The sequence below is a fragment of the Euprymna scolopes genome, chromosome 19 (assembly GCF_053919585.1).
Source record: "Euprymna scolopes isolate OS-2025 chromosome 19, ASM5391958v1, whole genome shotgun sequence".
Taxonomy (NCBI): domain Eukaryota; kingdom Metazoa; phylum Mollusca; class Cephalopoda; order Sepiida; family Sepiolidae; genus Euprymna; species Euprymna scolopes.
The window spans coordinates 146647035-146662945 of NC_136500.1; the positions used below are offsets into that span (position 1 = coordinate 146647035).

Sequence of the window (15911 nt, forward strand, 5' to 3'; positions counted from 1 at the left end):
AACATATATATATATATATATATATATATATATATATATATATATATATATATATATATATAACTATTTTCCTCACAAGTGAATTTCTCACCATGGGAAACAGGATCATATATTTGTTGAAAATAGTTGTATATTTCTGATTTATTTTCTTTCGCTTTCTAAATTATTGTATTCGCTTTTTCTTGTTTCTTTAAACATAAAAATATGTAAAATGTTTGAAAACTACTATTTTTTTTTTTTTTTTTTCAAATTGATGGATTTATTGTCATGACATTGTTGGAAAATACAAAGGCACTTAAAAGGTGGAGGATGCGGTTTCTTGCGTGGGGGTGGGTGTAGAAAATAGAGACGTTATTACAGTTGTTTTAGAATCATCTTCATCTTCATCTTCATTTCTCTCTCTGAATTATTCTGTTATCTAAGTTGCTTCAATCGGATTCTCAAATTTGATCATGAATATACAAGAAAAAAAAAAAAAAAACAAAACAAAAAAACTAATCTTAAAAAAAAAGGCTTAAAAAATTTTTTTCAAGCTTTTTTTTTTCCATTTTTCTAATATTTTTTTTTTATTCGCATCAGCCCTGGCAAATCTTTGACTTTTTAATTTTGCCTATAACACAGCACGCTTTTTTTTTTCCTGTATTTTTTTCATATTTTTTGTTTTTTCTCTTGTTACATAGTTCATATTTTATATTCTTTGCAATTAACTTTTGCGTTGCCCATAAAATAAGATAACCTTGTGTACCCCCTGATATTAAAAAAAAAAAAAAAAAAATGGTGTCCGAATTCTAAATGTCTAGAATTAGAGGTGCACTTGTGTCAAGTGCTGCGTCAATGAACATAGATGTTAAGGTGTATGATGGATGTACCCAGGTGAATCTTCTCTCCTTTGAACTCCTCGTCACTAATGATTGGGGTGCATTCGATCTCAAGTCGGAACATTTTTGGAGCCTTGACTCTCTGCTTAAATCTCAGCGAACTGATGTTTCTATGCTCGTGCATCACAAACTGATCACTATCCTTCCCTGGGACGATGCGATAGTGCACGTTATGTTGCAGCGGACTCACAGCCGGTTGCATCCTGATCAATTTGGCATGGTGATGGGCTTGACTCTGTTTCACCTTAATTGTTAGGGTCTGCTCAGGTGCGCCCAGATGAAGATGGACCTTTGGTTTCTTCGCATCCCCACTGGCAGTGCCATCGATATTCTTGCTTTGCAGCTGAAAGAATAAAAAAGGGAAACGATACATCTGAACTGTATAATTGATGCCAGAAAATTGAAAAATAAATAAATAAACAAAGCAAAAATAAAAAAGAGTATGCAGCACAATAATCTTTTTAAGCCAGAAATTTTTTTTTTTTTTTTACTTTTAGTTTTGAAGGGAAATAAAAACATTAACATCAATGTTTAGTACATTTAAGTTATGAAACCGATATCTTGAGACAGCCTGATTTTGTAGCAGCAATTAGACACAGCTAAAAGGATATACTAATAATATCGTGTAATTTACACGAGTTCAGTTCTTAACTATTAATACAACTGCTTACGTAATCCAGTTATTTATTCAATAATAAATTAAAAATTTTTTTTTTTTTTATTACATTTTCACCCCAAACAAGGCAAATTGCCACTTTGGTGTAGGGGGCTACTATCAGGGGCAACAACTACTGGGGTACTATGTAGGGATCTGGGCAGCAAGATGTCGGTTCACGTTACACTTGAACTTCTGCACGTCAGTACTGTTGGGGAAGCAGGGACCTGGAATAGAATTCCAAAGTCTAGCTAACTAAACATGTAGTTACCTCCCTTAGACCATTCTCATTATCCAAGATGAATATAAACGCGGCAGAGACATAACAGACATTAACACTCCTAAGTGCACAATTATAACTAATCATTCATATGTATAAAAAAAACAAAAACAAAAAAACAAACAAACTATTCCTGATAGTACTTTATACACAGCACAATACATATCCTGTCTTGCGCCATTGTTTTATATCTGACGTCACTGCCACATTGTCTCTCAGCAGGGGGAGATAACTGCTGTAGAGACTGACCCTTCAGTAATAATGGACGATCTCTGCGGGAAATCAGTTTTGATCAAATCCACACAAGTAATAGCAACAAACGGAAAAAAGGGGAAATCTTATACTTTTAAGTTGACGCAACAAAAAACAAAAAAAACTTTTTTTTAACAATTTTAGAAATATTTTTATTTTATTCCATCTCTTTGGACATATATAATTTTATAGCACTGAATAAAAAAAGATCTTATACTCTAACATAACTGAGTACTATAGTCATTTTTTCTACAATCAAATTTTTTATCTTTCAGATTTTTTTTTCTCAATATAAAATATTAAGAAAAGAAAGTCTGAAAGTACTTTATACACAGCACAATACATATTGAGAGTTTAACTGCATGACTGTGTGATTGTCACCCATGCCTGACTTCCGGCTACTGATACAATAAATAAATAAAAATAGATAAAGGAAAGCCTTGCCAAAACAGTTGCACGCATTTCTTTTTCTCCCCTGATGAAGAGATTTTATTCTTGAAAATTTTGAAGATATCAATATCTGCCATCCTATATGACACGCTATGTTGGTAAACAAATATATTATAATTTTATATTATTATATTATATTATAATATTATATTATAATATAATAATATTATATTATAATATAATATTATTATATTATAATATAATATTATAATATAATAATATTATATTATAATATAATATTATAATATAATAATATTATATTATAATATAATATTATTATAATATTATATAATATTATTATAATATAATATTATAATATATTATAATTGAAAATTATTGAAATTCCTTCAAGATTGTCATTTTTCTTTTATACACTGACTCGTGTCAATGGTGCTTCCCACAAGCTGCATTGTAATATTGTTACTTTGGCCTTCAAACATAACTCCTTTCACACAACGCACAATGCTTTCGAACAAACTATAACATCCTCCTCAAATTCTCAGATAATTTTACATCAACTAACCTTAATGGCTTGAGTTGGTTCCAGTTTATTGTTTGGTGGTCCAACAATTTTGTCTTTGGTTGTAGCAGTTATGTCACTCGTGGCTTTGCTGCCTATTTCTTTATCAGCACTGCGTTTGGAGCGAGACAGGGGCAGGTCACCAACGTTGCAGGAATAACAGATTTCTCCAGGTGGAAGGGCTCCATCTGGTGGACCAGGGATATGAGGGAGTTGTACTCCTTCGGGCACATAGAAATTGCCGCTGCTACTGCTGCTCATATTGGCCGGTGAAATGGTTGAGATACAATGGCTGAAAAAATAAAAACAAAACTGAGGATAAAGAGAAGCAGTTGTTGGATGTTATACAATGCGAGTTAAGATTTTACCGTTTTCAATTTGAATAAATGATATTTATTACACAAAGTCACGTTTTAGAAGGTCCCAATTCGACCGAAATTGAAATGAATGACTTATCCTGAGGAAGAAACATCTGTCAACAAACTTCTGTGACTGACATTTACTCCCGACGTAGAATTAAAAACTTAATCTAATCTTTTGCCAAGATTGCTGAAAAAACGGTTGCGTCATTCCAGTATTCTAGAATGTATCTCAATCTGACACAATCCAAAGAGCCAAACATGTCCTAAGATGGATTACTGTTGCCACATTTGCAGAGGATGAGCTCTGAGCACCCTTTCTTGCCTTGACAGGTTTCCAAACTGGTTTTGAAATCTCCTGGGTGATGTCCTTTTCTTTTTCTTATAATCTCTTTCTTTTAGACGGAACATTGCAAGTCTATTTCTGCTCTATCATTAAATAATGGCAAATGTTTAACTCAACTTCAATCAGGGTTTGTACAGGTTTTTAATGTCCATTTTCAAGGACTTTTCAAGGGTTTTCAGAGTTTTTAAAGGATTTGCAAAAACTTTCAAGGACTTTTCAACGCTTTTCAAGATTTTACAAGGATTTTTCCATGATTTTTCCATGATTTTTCAAGATCTTTTCCAGACAAGATACAAGTTTTTAAAGCACACCACACACCTACAAATATCCGGGCAACGCCGGGCACCATTTTTTGGTGATTTTAAGTAATTTTAAACGCTTTTTATTTCATCTCAAATATTTCCGACTTTTAAATTTCCAACCAAGATGGCTGCCGTCTTCTCCATTTTTTTTTTTTTTTTTTTTGCTCAGCTACTCACATTTTAGACTATCACAATTTTATTTAGTTTTGTTGGGGTGGGGGTGGGGGGGATGGGGAGGAACTTGCCATTGGAAAGTTCTGCCTGCAGAAGGAATGTTTTTATTTTAAAGGGAGGGTGGCGGTTATTTTTATTTATGGCGGCCGCCACTACTTCTCCCCCCTCCCCCCCAAAAAAAGTAAATTATAAATGAAAGCAAAAATAGAGACAGATTTGATCCCCCCTCCCCCAAAAGTGAGAAAAAAAATTGTGATGATTGAAAACTAGGTCGTTAGAACCGAAAAAAAGAAGTTAAGTTCCTTTATCCTGATGTAGTTTAGTTTTGTGATAAAGGGACGTAACCCTTGTATCCACAATAATACAATAATACTATAATACTATGATACTATAATACTATGCAATTTCAAAACAATGTATTCCGATTTTATTCTCAATATTTAAAATATGATTTAATGGTTATTTTTATTAATACTTAAAAAAAAAAATCTAATAGTATTTATTTCGATTTTGGTTTTAATGTTTCAACACAAATTTTTACTGGACATAAAGAATACAATTTTCCAGGCCTTTTCAAGAAATTTTCCATTTTTTCAAGGATTTTTCCAGGTAATAATAGAAATGAGGAGTTTTCAAGACAAAAGTTAAAATTCAAAGACTTTTCAAGTCTGTACGAACCCTACAGTAGTGAACTATGACATCAGTGTGTTGAATTTAACCCCCAAAATGGTTCAAAGTTAAAGTACGACCTAATTTTACATTATCACATTTGGGTGGGTGGGGGGGGGCGACATTGGAGAATCTTATTCGAGCAAGGAAAGTATTTTTGTTATTGAGAGGTGGGGTAGTGTTATTTATGGTGACCGCCTCTACTCCTCCCCTCTTGTGCCACCCCCCAATTTAATTATAACTGAGAACAAAAATAGACAGAGATTTGAATCTTTGATAAAGGGACATAACTCGTGTACCCACAATAATACTATGCAATTTCAGAACAATGTCTCGATTTTATTTTCAATATTTAAAAAAAATCTTTTAATCATTTTTTATTAAGTCTTAAAATACTTTAATAGTATTTCTTTCAATTACTTTTTAATATTTCGACACAAATTTTTAGTTGACATAAAGAATACGATTTTCAAGGCCTTTTCAAGAAATTTTCAAAACATTTTCTACATTTTTAAAGCAAAAGTTAAAATTCCAAGACTTTTTAAGTCTGTGCGAACCCTTTCAATCTGTGGCCCCTCTCCCCGCAAAATCCCCTACTTTCTTTATGTGCCTCAATTGAAACACAAATTTCATGAATAAAACTTCTTTCCTAGAACTTCCTGTGGAACTCTGTACTGCAGGTATTAAGCTGACCCCTTAAATGATCAAATTTAACTCAATTCCCACCACTAGTGATCACTCTGCTGACTTAAAATATTTTAATAGTATTTCTTTCAATTATTTTTTAATATTTCAACACAAATTTTTAGTTGACATAAAGAATACGATTTTCAAGGCCTTTCCAAGAAATTTTTAAAACATTTTCCATATTTTCAAGGATTTTTCAAGGTAACAATAAAAATAAAACCTTTCCAAGGCAAAACTGAAAATTCAAGGACTTTTCCAGTCTGTACGAACCCTGTAATAGTGAGCTATGACAGCAGTGTGTTGAATTTAACCCCAAAAGTTTTTAGTTGGAAGTACAGAATAATTAACAATTTATTTGGCAAAGTGCAGAATAGTTAAATGATTATTTGATTTTAAAAAAACAACTTTTAATCATTTTTTATTAAGACTTAAAATACTTTAATAGTATTTCTTTCAATTGTTTTTTAATATTTTGACACAAATTTTTAGTTGACATAAAGAATACGATTTTCAAGGCCTTTTCAAGAAATTTTCAAAGTATTTTCCATATTTTCAAGGATTTTTCAAGCATTAGAAATAAAGCATTTTCAAAGCAAAAGTTAAAATTCCAAGACTTTTCAAGTCTGTGCGAACCCTTTCAATCTGTGGTCCCTCTCCCCACAAAATCCCCTACTTTCTTTATGTGCCTCAATTGAAACACAGATTTCATGAATAAAACTTCTTTCCTAGAACTTCCTGTGGAACTCTGTACTGCAGGTATTAAGCTGACCCCTTAAATGATCAAATTAAACTCAATTCCCACCACTAGCGATCACTCTGCTGTTGTCTCACTGACCATCATACACTCATTAGCCCTTATTCTCGAGTGACCTTCAGGCCTTGATAAGTGGTGACCTCCCTTCAATGACACCCTTGTAAAAAAAATCAAAGAAAAACATGCTGACATTGTTCAAGATTTCTAGATAATGAATGTTTTACCCTTGTCCGATGCGTTGGTATCCTGTCGGGCATCCGCAAACATAATCTGCTGCCCCGTAAGGTGAGCATCCAAACAGACATGGGCTGTTACTGCAAACATCAAAGTTACCGCCGACTGCAAGCAAATAATAAATGATAAATTGATATAAATTGAATTATAAATATAAAAAATAAATAAAACGTAATAATTAAGCTGAAGTTTACTGTTATCTTTCTTTAACAATGTTTGCTTTAATAAAAAATGCTGCTTACACACACACAATATATATATATATATATATATATATATATATATATATATATATATATATATATATATATATGATTAGTTTTTTTTTTGAAAAATAAATCCATCAGAGTGCTCAATTAAAAGGAAAATCCAAAATATAAGAGCGTATTTATATTTTGTGTACAGAAAGTTGTTAGATGAGACAAGTCATTGGTACCGTCGGTTTCAAGCCCGATAATTAGGACCGTTTAAGATATCCTAAACGGTCCTAATTATCGGGCTTGAAACCGACGGCCCCAATGACTTGTCTCATCTAACAACTTTCTGTACACAAAATATATATATTTGAAAAATTTTCGGGGGGTACAGAATTTAATAATGGCTAAATACAGACCAATCAACATAAGGATTTAAAAAAAAATTAAAATAAAGGTTAGCTAACTAGGTTTCGTTCCTCGCTCAACAGAGCTAAATCGAGGAAAATACGATTAAAAAAAAAAAATCATGAATATGGCGGGGGGGGGGGGGAAGAAAAAAAAACGAAAAATAAATGGGGGAAAAAATTATATTGAGACTAAATTAAGTCCTAGAAGATTTTCTTTTTGCTTGCAAAGAGAAGGTTTCAAAGACTTAATAAAAATAGTCTCTAGAATTTTTAAATGAAAGGGCAAGTGCGACTTATTCAAGATCGTAAACATGTCAGCACTGGAATTCGTGGCACATACATGGTTATTAATAAGATGGTCGCAAATCGCAGAACCATACGTATTATTCAGAACATCCGAGGGTGAAAAATTTGCATAACAAATCTTTGATGGTACATGTTGTTTCAAATGGAAATCCAATCTTTGCGATGTTCGCCCAACAAAGTGCGCACTGCAACTGCATCCTTAATTTTATTTAGTCTCTATGTAATTTTTTCTCTCATTTAAACACTTGAAATTTTAGATATAGGTTCATTGGACATGGATCTAACTTAATAACTTAATTTGAGCCCAAAACAATAAATTTTAAGGAGTCATAATAGGGGTCAAAGTTTAAAAAAATTGACCACTTTTTTTTTTTGCTCAACATACATCTCCAAATACCGGGGCAACGCCGGGCACCCATTCTAGTATATCTATAAAAGTGAAAGTGTCTGTCTGTGTGTGTGTCTGTGTGTGTACATTTCCCTACGCAATAACTCTGTGAATTTTAAGTCTACAGACTCTAAATTTGATATACAGGGTACTGAGATTTGGGAAAATCGATATGATCAGTTTTCGGCCAGAAATATTGCTGTTAAAGGGTCAAAGTTCAACGATTTGACCTTTGAGAACTCTACCAAACTCCTCCGCCAATTTGGGGTCTAAACACTTGAAATTTTAGGTATAGGTTCCTTGGACATGGATCTAACTTAATAACTTTATTTGAGCCCAAATCAATAAATTTTAAGGGTTCAGATTAGGGTTCAAAGTTAAAAAAATTGACCGCTTTTTTTTTTTTTTTTGCCCAACATACATCTCCAAATACCCGGGCAACGCCGGGATGAAATGCTAGTATATATATTTTAAATGATTTCTGAAAATCTATTTAAGATTATAAATTGACTGCTTTATTTTACAGTATATAATAGGTTGGTGCAAAAATAATGTCAATTGTGTGTGTGTGTGTGTGTGTGTGTATATATATATATATATATATATATATATATATATATATATATATATATATATATATATTAGACTGAATCTTTTCAAGTGGATTGAATCTGTATATTATATCTCCTTATAAAAATTGTTGTGGAGACATTATATATATATATATATATATATATATATATATATATATATATATATATATATATATATATATATATATACTCCAATAATTGTATGCATACCTTTATTCAATAAATGAATCATTCTATATATACAAATATATAGTTTTTATAAATTCATTTTCTACTTTTATAGGCTCCTATATTATTAATCTTTTTACTCAATATATATATATATATATATATATATATATATATATATATATATATATATATATATATATATATATATATATATATATATATAGCAATTTATAAAATATATATGGCGATTAAGCTACACTGAATATTCGGCGCTTCACCCACTATAGGATTCGTCAGGCTTATGCGCATAAGCCTGACGAATCCTATAGTGGATGAAGCGTCGAATATTCAGTGTAGCTTAATCGCCATATATATTTTATAAATTACTAAGTAGCTCTACCTACGTATTGAGTACTTTTGAAGTAAATACTTAAAGTTTACGCATAAATCTATACTTTCGTATATTAATTTATGTGAGTAAATGAAGTAGTTATATATATATATATATTGGGTAAAAAGATTAATAATTGTAAATTATGAATCAGTTTCAAAAGGAAAGACAAACAAAATCAACTTGAGTGTACGATCGTTTCGGAAACGATATTTATTTGATCAAAATTGACTTTGTCAATTATTGACAAGAATTGACTTTGTCAATTATTGACAAGAATTGACAAAGGTTTTGTCGTCGAATATAATCTCATCAACAAAAAAATAGGCGGGGGGGGGGAGAGAAGAAGTTTAAGACACGAAAATAAAACTATCATTTTGGTAGTAAGGTGGATATTCCTGCAAATATTTAACGACACAAGAATAAAAATCCTAGTTTTATTTTGGTGTCTTAAACTTCTCTTCCCCTTATATATTTTTGTTGATGAGATTATATTCGAAGACAAAACCTTTGTCAATTATTGTCAATAATTTTTTTTTATTTTTTTTATTACATTTTCACCCCAAACAAGGCACATTGCCACTTTGGTGTAGGGGACTACTATCAAAGGCAACAACTACTGGGGTACTATGTAGGGATCCGGGCAGCAAGATGTCGGTTCACGTTGCACTTGAACTTCTGTACATCAGTACAGTTGGGGAAGCAGGGACCTGGAATGGAATTCCAAAGTCTAGCGGTTCTGGGGAAGAAACTACTGGAGTAGAAAGATCTTTTACATCTAGGGATCTCTACTGTGTGGGGGTGAGATTTAGCAGCCTGTCGGGTTTGTCGAGGGTGTTCACGTTGTGGAGGCACAAGTGCTTGCAGTTCATCAGAGCATTCACTATTAAAATACTTGTAGAACAGGCAGAAGGATGCAACGTTTCGTCGATGGGACAGAGGCTGAAACTTAGATGCCAGTTCAGGGCCTATCAGATTTGCGACTCTCTTTTGAACCTTGTCAAGGAGTGAGAGACTAGTAGCAGATGTACCAGCCCAAATATGACAGCAATACTCCATACATGGGCGAATGGTGGCCTTATAGAGGTACATTATTATTAAATCTAAACAGAAATTCCAAAAACACAATTTCTTTCCTAGAACTGCCTGCTTGTAGAACTCTGTATAGTAGGCCTGCTTTTCAACTGACTACAACATGATCGTCTTCAAGTTTAATGTAGACAAGTTCTTTTCTATCCGTTCCCTTAAATAATCAAATTCTACCCAATTTCTACAACTATCGATCACTGTGATGTTATCTGACTGGCCACCTCATTAACACTTCTCCTTGAGCGGCCTTTAAGCCTTCATAAGTGGTGACTCTTGTAAAAATAAAAAAACACTATAGCTTTCATCCTTTAAAGACAAAGATTTTCTATCTTTGCGATAATCATCCTTCATTCTTATTAAACTTCTTACATCAAGTGTCTTTACGCCTTGTCTGGAGCGATCCCCCCCACCCCCAAAGCGTATAAAAATGTAACAAATATACATACATGTGCATGCGCCTTGTTGTTGATCAAAGTTTGCCCCATTACGGCATTGGCAGTTGTAACTGCCCGCCATGTTGACGCAGGAACCATCGCCGCAAACATTACCCATCATGCACTCGTCAATGTCTGCAAAGAAATATAAGGATTCATATTCTTTAGCACCATGAGTTTCCAGGATAATAAAAGCACGACTACAACAGTTTGGAAACTAAATAGATTAAAAAAAAAAAAATGAATAAAAATATTTACTAAATACTGATTTAGGAAATTCTGGAGATATGTAATATCAAAAAGGACTTCGGTATTATACTTCAAACAATATTTAATTTTATGGTTCTTATTAAGAATTCAACCTAATTAAAATACAAAAAAAACAAAACAAAAAAAAACAATCTTATTATTATGTACCCGCCATTGAACGAAAATGTCATATTCCAAAAATCACATAAATTGAGCAAACTGATTTATTTTTACTACGAAAATCAAATTTCATGAAGAGCTGATAAAGCAAAATTAAGAATAATTTCTTAGTTTAATAGATTTTAAAATTAGAATATTGGAACCCCCCCCCCCCAAATGACTCGTTTTTTTCGTGGATTATCAGCGTATTTCGGCAGTTTACGTAAAACGCTGAGATATGGCGAAACGCTCAGCCAATGCAGCAGACAATCGGAAGAGAATATTAGTTTTAATCGTATCAAAAATTTAAATTATTAAAAATAATTGTTTTAGTAAAACCGTCAAGATGAATCTAACATGGTTGCTGAAAAAATTTAATAAAAAAAAAATTGATAGACATGTTTACCTAAACCGCCAATGCAGCAGACAACAGTTAATTGGAAGAAAACATTAGTTTTAATTGAGCAAAAATTTATATCATTAAAAAAATATAATTACAGTTACGGCGATTCTGTCTGGTTGGCAGATTATGCTACAGTTACCAAAAAAGTTCTTTCATTTTGCCAGGAATCGAAATTAATCGAGAACAGTATGAGATGCCGAATATGTGCAAGAAAATGCATTAAAAAAATATCATGAATGATCGATTTACTTGGCGGTGCACGAATTGCCAATGGAGGCCGTGGACCTCCTTTCGCCATGGGACCATTTCTATCTCAGTCGAGTCTTAAAATTGGAAAAATCATTAAGATTATATGCACGTCATCCCACGACATTGCAACTGTTCGAATTTTTCATTTATAATTCAACAGTTAATCTCTATCTCTACAATTATATAAATGTACTTTTCTGTGTGCGAGTTCGTTCCTTAGCGACTCCGAAACGGCTGAACAGTTTTTTTGTTTTTTTTTAATTTACAGAACTTTTGTATACAAGTCTGGGAGTGATCTTAGTTAAGTTTTCTCTCAGAATACCGATATTTCGCGGGTTTTAGAAGTTTTATTTATAGAGATAACTCATTAGTGAGAGATACGACTGAGTAATTAGTTAATTTTTTTTAGTTAATTTTCTTAATTTAGTCTTAAAGATGAGAAGTGAGAGACGAGGGATAAAATTTGCTTGGATTATCTCTACATTACCAGACGCATCTTGTCCCTTTCAATGAGAGATTTTTTTTTTTTTTTAACATAGACGTCACCACTTATCAAGGCCGATAGGCCACTCAAGGATAAGGGTTAAAGAGTGTAGAGTAGTCAAAAGGACAATATAGTAATCGATAGTAATGGAAGTTCGGTAAATTTATTAACTTAAGTGTAACGGCTCATTAGAAACTTGTTTACGTTAGACTTGAAGACAACCATATCATAGACAGCTGGAAAGCAGGAAAACGGAAGACAATTCCACAGGCGTGCAGTTCTAAGGAAGAAACTTTGATCATGGAATCTATGTTTAGGTTTAGGTACAGATAAAGAGTGGGGAAAATTATTGATAATGTTTTCAGCTAGTCTAGTGTTTCTTGTGAAAGTTTGGCGAGGGGGGACCATAGATTGAAGCTCAGTCGAACACTTTCCATGAAAATAACGATAAAGCAGAGACAAACTTGCAACATCTCTTCTGTGAGACAGAGGTTGCAGCGAAGAGAAAAGGACATCTCCCACCTAGCCCCGAAGTCTATTTTGAACTCTATCAAGGCAGGACAAGTCTTTTCTAGCAGCTCCTGCCCATATGTGGCAACAGTACTCCATCCTTGGACGTATCTGGCTCTTATATAGATAGAGAATTGCATCAGCAGTGAGATATCTACCGGATCGATAGAAGGATCCGACCATTTTTCCAGCGGCCTTGGCAACAGATTTGATGTACGTATTCCATTTAAGATCAGGAGTAAAGGTCAAGCCTAGAAGCCTGTCAAAACTTGAGGCCTCCCCAAGACGAGAGCCATTCATTTCAATTGATGCCAGATGGGGATCAGAACGTTGATGATGTAAAGATAGAAGCTTGGTTTTAGATGCATTAAAAGTAACCAGCCACTCCTTTCCCCATTGTACAACGTGATCAAGATCAGAGGAGAGAGAATCGGAGAGAACTTGGTCGTTTACTGTCTTAGATGTGCTACCATAGATGGTAGTGTCATCAGCAAAAATGTCTACGAATGATGTAAGGATGTGATTTGGAAGATCATTAATGTAGATCAGGAAAAGAGTTGGGCCCAGGATCGACCCCTCAAAACACTCTGTTCTCTGTTTAAACAAAACTTTGTAAAGATACAGGATACTCTCTGGTGTAAGTAATTTTCTAGCATAGTAGAGGGAACCCACCTTCTTTGCAATAGCCTTGGCAATGTCCTCAATGTATTTGGTCCAATTTAAATTGACTTTGAATGTTAGGTCGAAGAGTTTGAAAGATGAGCTCTCAGGTTATTTGTCACGCAATCATTGGTTTAGAAGCTTTTTTTTAAAAAAATAGTTAAAGAAAAGAGGTAAAAGAATATTTGTACTTTGGCAGCAGCCACTGCTGCGTTTTAATACAACTACTACATGTGAGGGACCCTATGTCAGTAGCGATTAAATTAGCTAGTGTAAATTTTGACAAAGGGTCATATCGAGTGCATGATGATAACAAATTGTTTCCACGGTTAAATGCAAGATGGATTACAAGACAGGGGCAGCTGTCAAACATTCTAGACAAAACAGGATATGACGAATGATGTCATGTTTTTTGAGCGAGAGAAAACTAAGTTTTTCAGATCAGCCTCCCAGAGGAAGCTATGTGGATGAAACACGGACAATTATGTAGAAACCTGATAATCTCGGCGAATGTCACTTCAATGTCTGTGTCATTCATTTCTTAAGTCTGGGAGTGATCTTAGTTAAGTTTTCTCTCAGAATACTGATATTTCGTGGGTTTTAGAGGTTTTATTTACAGAGATAACTCATTAGTGAGAGATACGACCCTGAGTAATTAGCTAATTTTTTTACTTAATTTTCTTAATTTAGTCGTAAGGATGAGAAGTGAGAGTTAAGTTTAAGTAAATAACATAGTCACTCTCCCTCCAGAGTCAAATTCTCTCCAAATAAAACCTTGGAGAAAACTCAGTGAATGTCTCCGTGTGTTTTTTCTGCACGAAGGAAAACTTATTTGGTTTATTGATTACGTATTAAGGAAAACGTTACGATGCTTCTGTCTGTTAGTGAGTTAAATTTAAGAAGCAAATAATTGTTAAGCTAACATTGGTTTCTCTCTCTCCTAAATCCATTCTCCTCAAATAAAACCTTGAAGAAAACTCAGCAAACGTCTCGCATGTGTCTTTTATGCATAAAACGTTTTTTTTCATCATAGTTAAACAGATGAGACGATCAATAGTTATGCATGAATAAACAACCGCATGCATTTTATTTTGTTATTGAAGTGCTACACTAGATTCACTTACCAACACAGCTCTTCCAGTAGACATGTTCACTGTAGCCTGGAGGACATTCACAATGGTAACTTCCTGGCATATTTTCACAATTCTCATCGCAAAATCCATGTTCGCACTCATCCAAATCTGTATCAAGAGAATAAAAGCAGTTATATCATGACGAATATATTATTCATTTTGTTTTGGAGGAAAATAGCAAAATGCAACAAGCCACGTAAAATGTCAGTTCGAAGAGATTTATATCTACAAGAAGTGTACTGAAAGTAGTGCCTTCTATTTTTTATTTCGCCCAAATGGATCAGAGGTGATTGCGAATTGGAGTATGATGGAAGTTACATATCTCTCTTGCAGATATTGACGGTGTGAGATTCTATGAAAGCAACTCCTTGTCATGGACGTGGGTCAGAAAAATAGATGAATTACTGACAAAAGCGCATTGAGATTGGTGGTGACTATGTAGAAAAATAAATTCTGGAACGTAAAAGGTCGCTCGTTTTAAAGTTACCACTCCTGTCTTTGTAGCTCTTCAACTTTTTGAGTTAAAAAAAAGAAAAAAGAGGCTTTATTTTTGGAACGGATATCATATAACAAAGCAGACTCCAGACGCTTATGCATAGGTGTCGTTCATCACTGGTAAAAGGGCATTAAAAATGTGGGTGACTATGTAGAAAAATAAATTCTAAAACACAAAAGATCGCTCATTTTAATGGTACCACTCCCGTCTTAATAGCTCTCCAACGTTTGGAGTTTAAAAAAAAATAGGATGCTTTACTAAAAGGACCTATGAAAAAGCATGCTAAGAGCGCCCATGCAAAATGTTAGTCTAATGTCATTTTAAACCTGGATATGGTTCTCGTTTCCCAAGACATTTTCCATGCTAACCATGGCACTACATGTTTGTCTTAATTGCATCTTGGGACTATTAACGTCGATTTATATAAATGCAGCCGTCTCTTTTATTATTACTGTTTTCTTGTTGTTTTTTTCCCCCACCCAGTTCCAGCCCTCAAGTTGTAGGCAAAAAGATACTTATTCAATATGACCGCGCCCATTTATAATTTCACAAGTTCCGCTTGCAGGCTGTTTTAATATAGCAGAAATGCAGATAAAAACCTTTGCATACTGGTTTAAAAAATTCACAACATTACACGAAAGCTTGATCAAGACCTGAGAAAATGTATACAGGAAACAAATGTGCCAAACTGGATGACAAACGGTAAGACTACACTGATGCAGAAGGACAGAGAAAGGAACCGCCCTCAACGATTATAGACCGATCACGTGCTTGCCCACTATGTGGAAAATATTAACAGCACAGCTGAGGGAACAAATCTACCACTCTCGAAATATTCATAACTTCTTCCTGAAGAACAGAAAGAATGCCAAAAAGGGAAAAGAGGAACACATGATTTGCTATATAGAGACCAAAAGATTCTGAAGGAGGTAAAAAGGAGAAAGAATCTCACCGTGGATTGATTACAAAAAAGCATACGACAGGATCCCCCAAACATGGATGATAGAATGCTTAAAAACGTATAAAATACAA

At 33.6% G+C, this 15911-nt stretch overlaps 1 protein-coding gene across 2 annotated transcripts in view; it reads right to left on the reverse strand.

Moving 5' to 3' along the window:
- Positions 1-228: 228 nt before the first annotated feature.
- The window catches only part of LOC145240040 (fibrillin-3-like), a 671777-nt gene continuing 656094 nt past the window's right edge, over positions 229-15911 (reverse strand). The window contains exons 56-60 of one of the 2 annotated variants that reach the window (XM_080103628.1): positions 14375-14491; positions 10549-10671; positions 6551-6665; positions 3039-3327; positions 229-1221 (exon numbers count right to left, since the gene is read on the reverse strand). In XM_080103628.1, coding sequence (XP_079959754.1) covers positions 832-1221; positions 3039-3327; positions 6551-6665; positions 10549-10671; positions 14375-14491 — 1034 coding nt within the window. In that variant the 3' untranslated portion in view covers positions 229-831. The remainder of the gene's footprint in view (positions 1222-3038; positions 3328-6550; positions 6666-10548; positions 10672-14374; positions 14492-15911) is intronic. The other variant, XM_080103629.1, reaches the window with a different exon arrangement.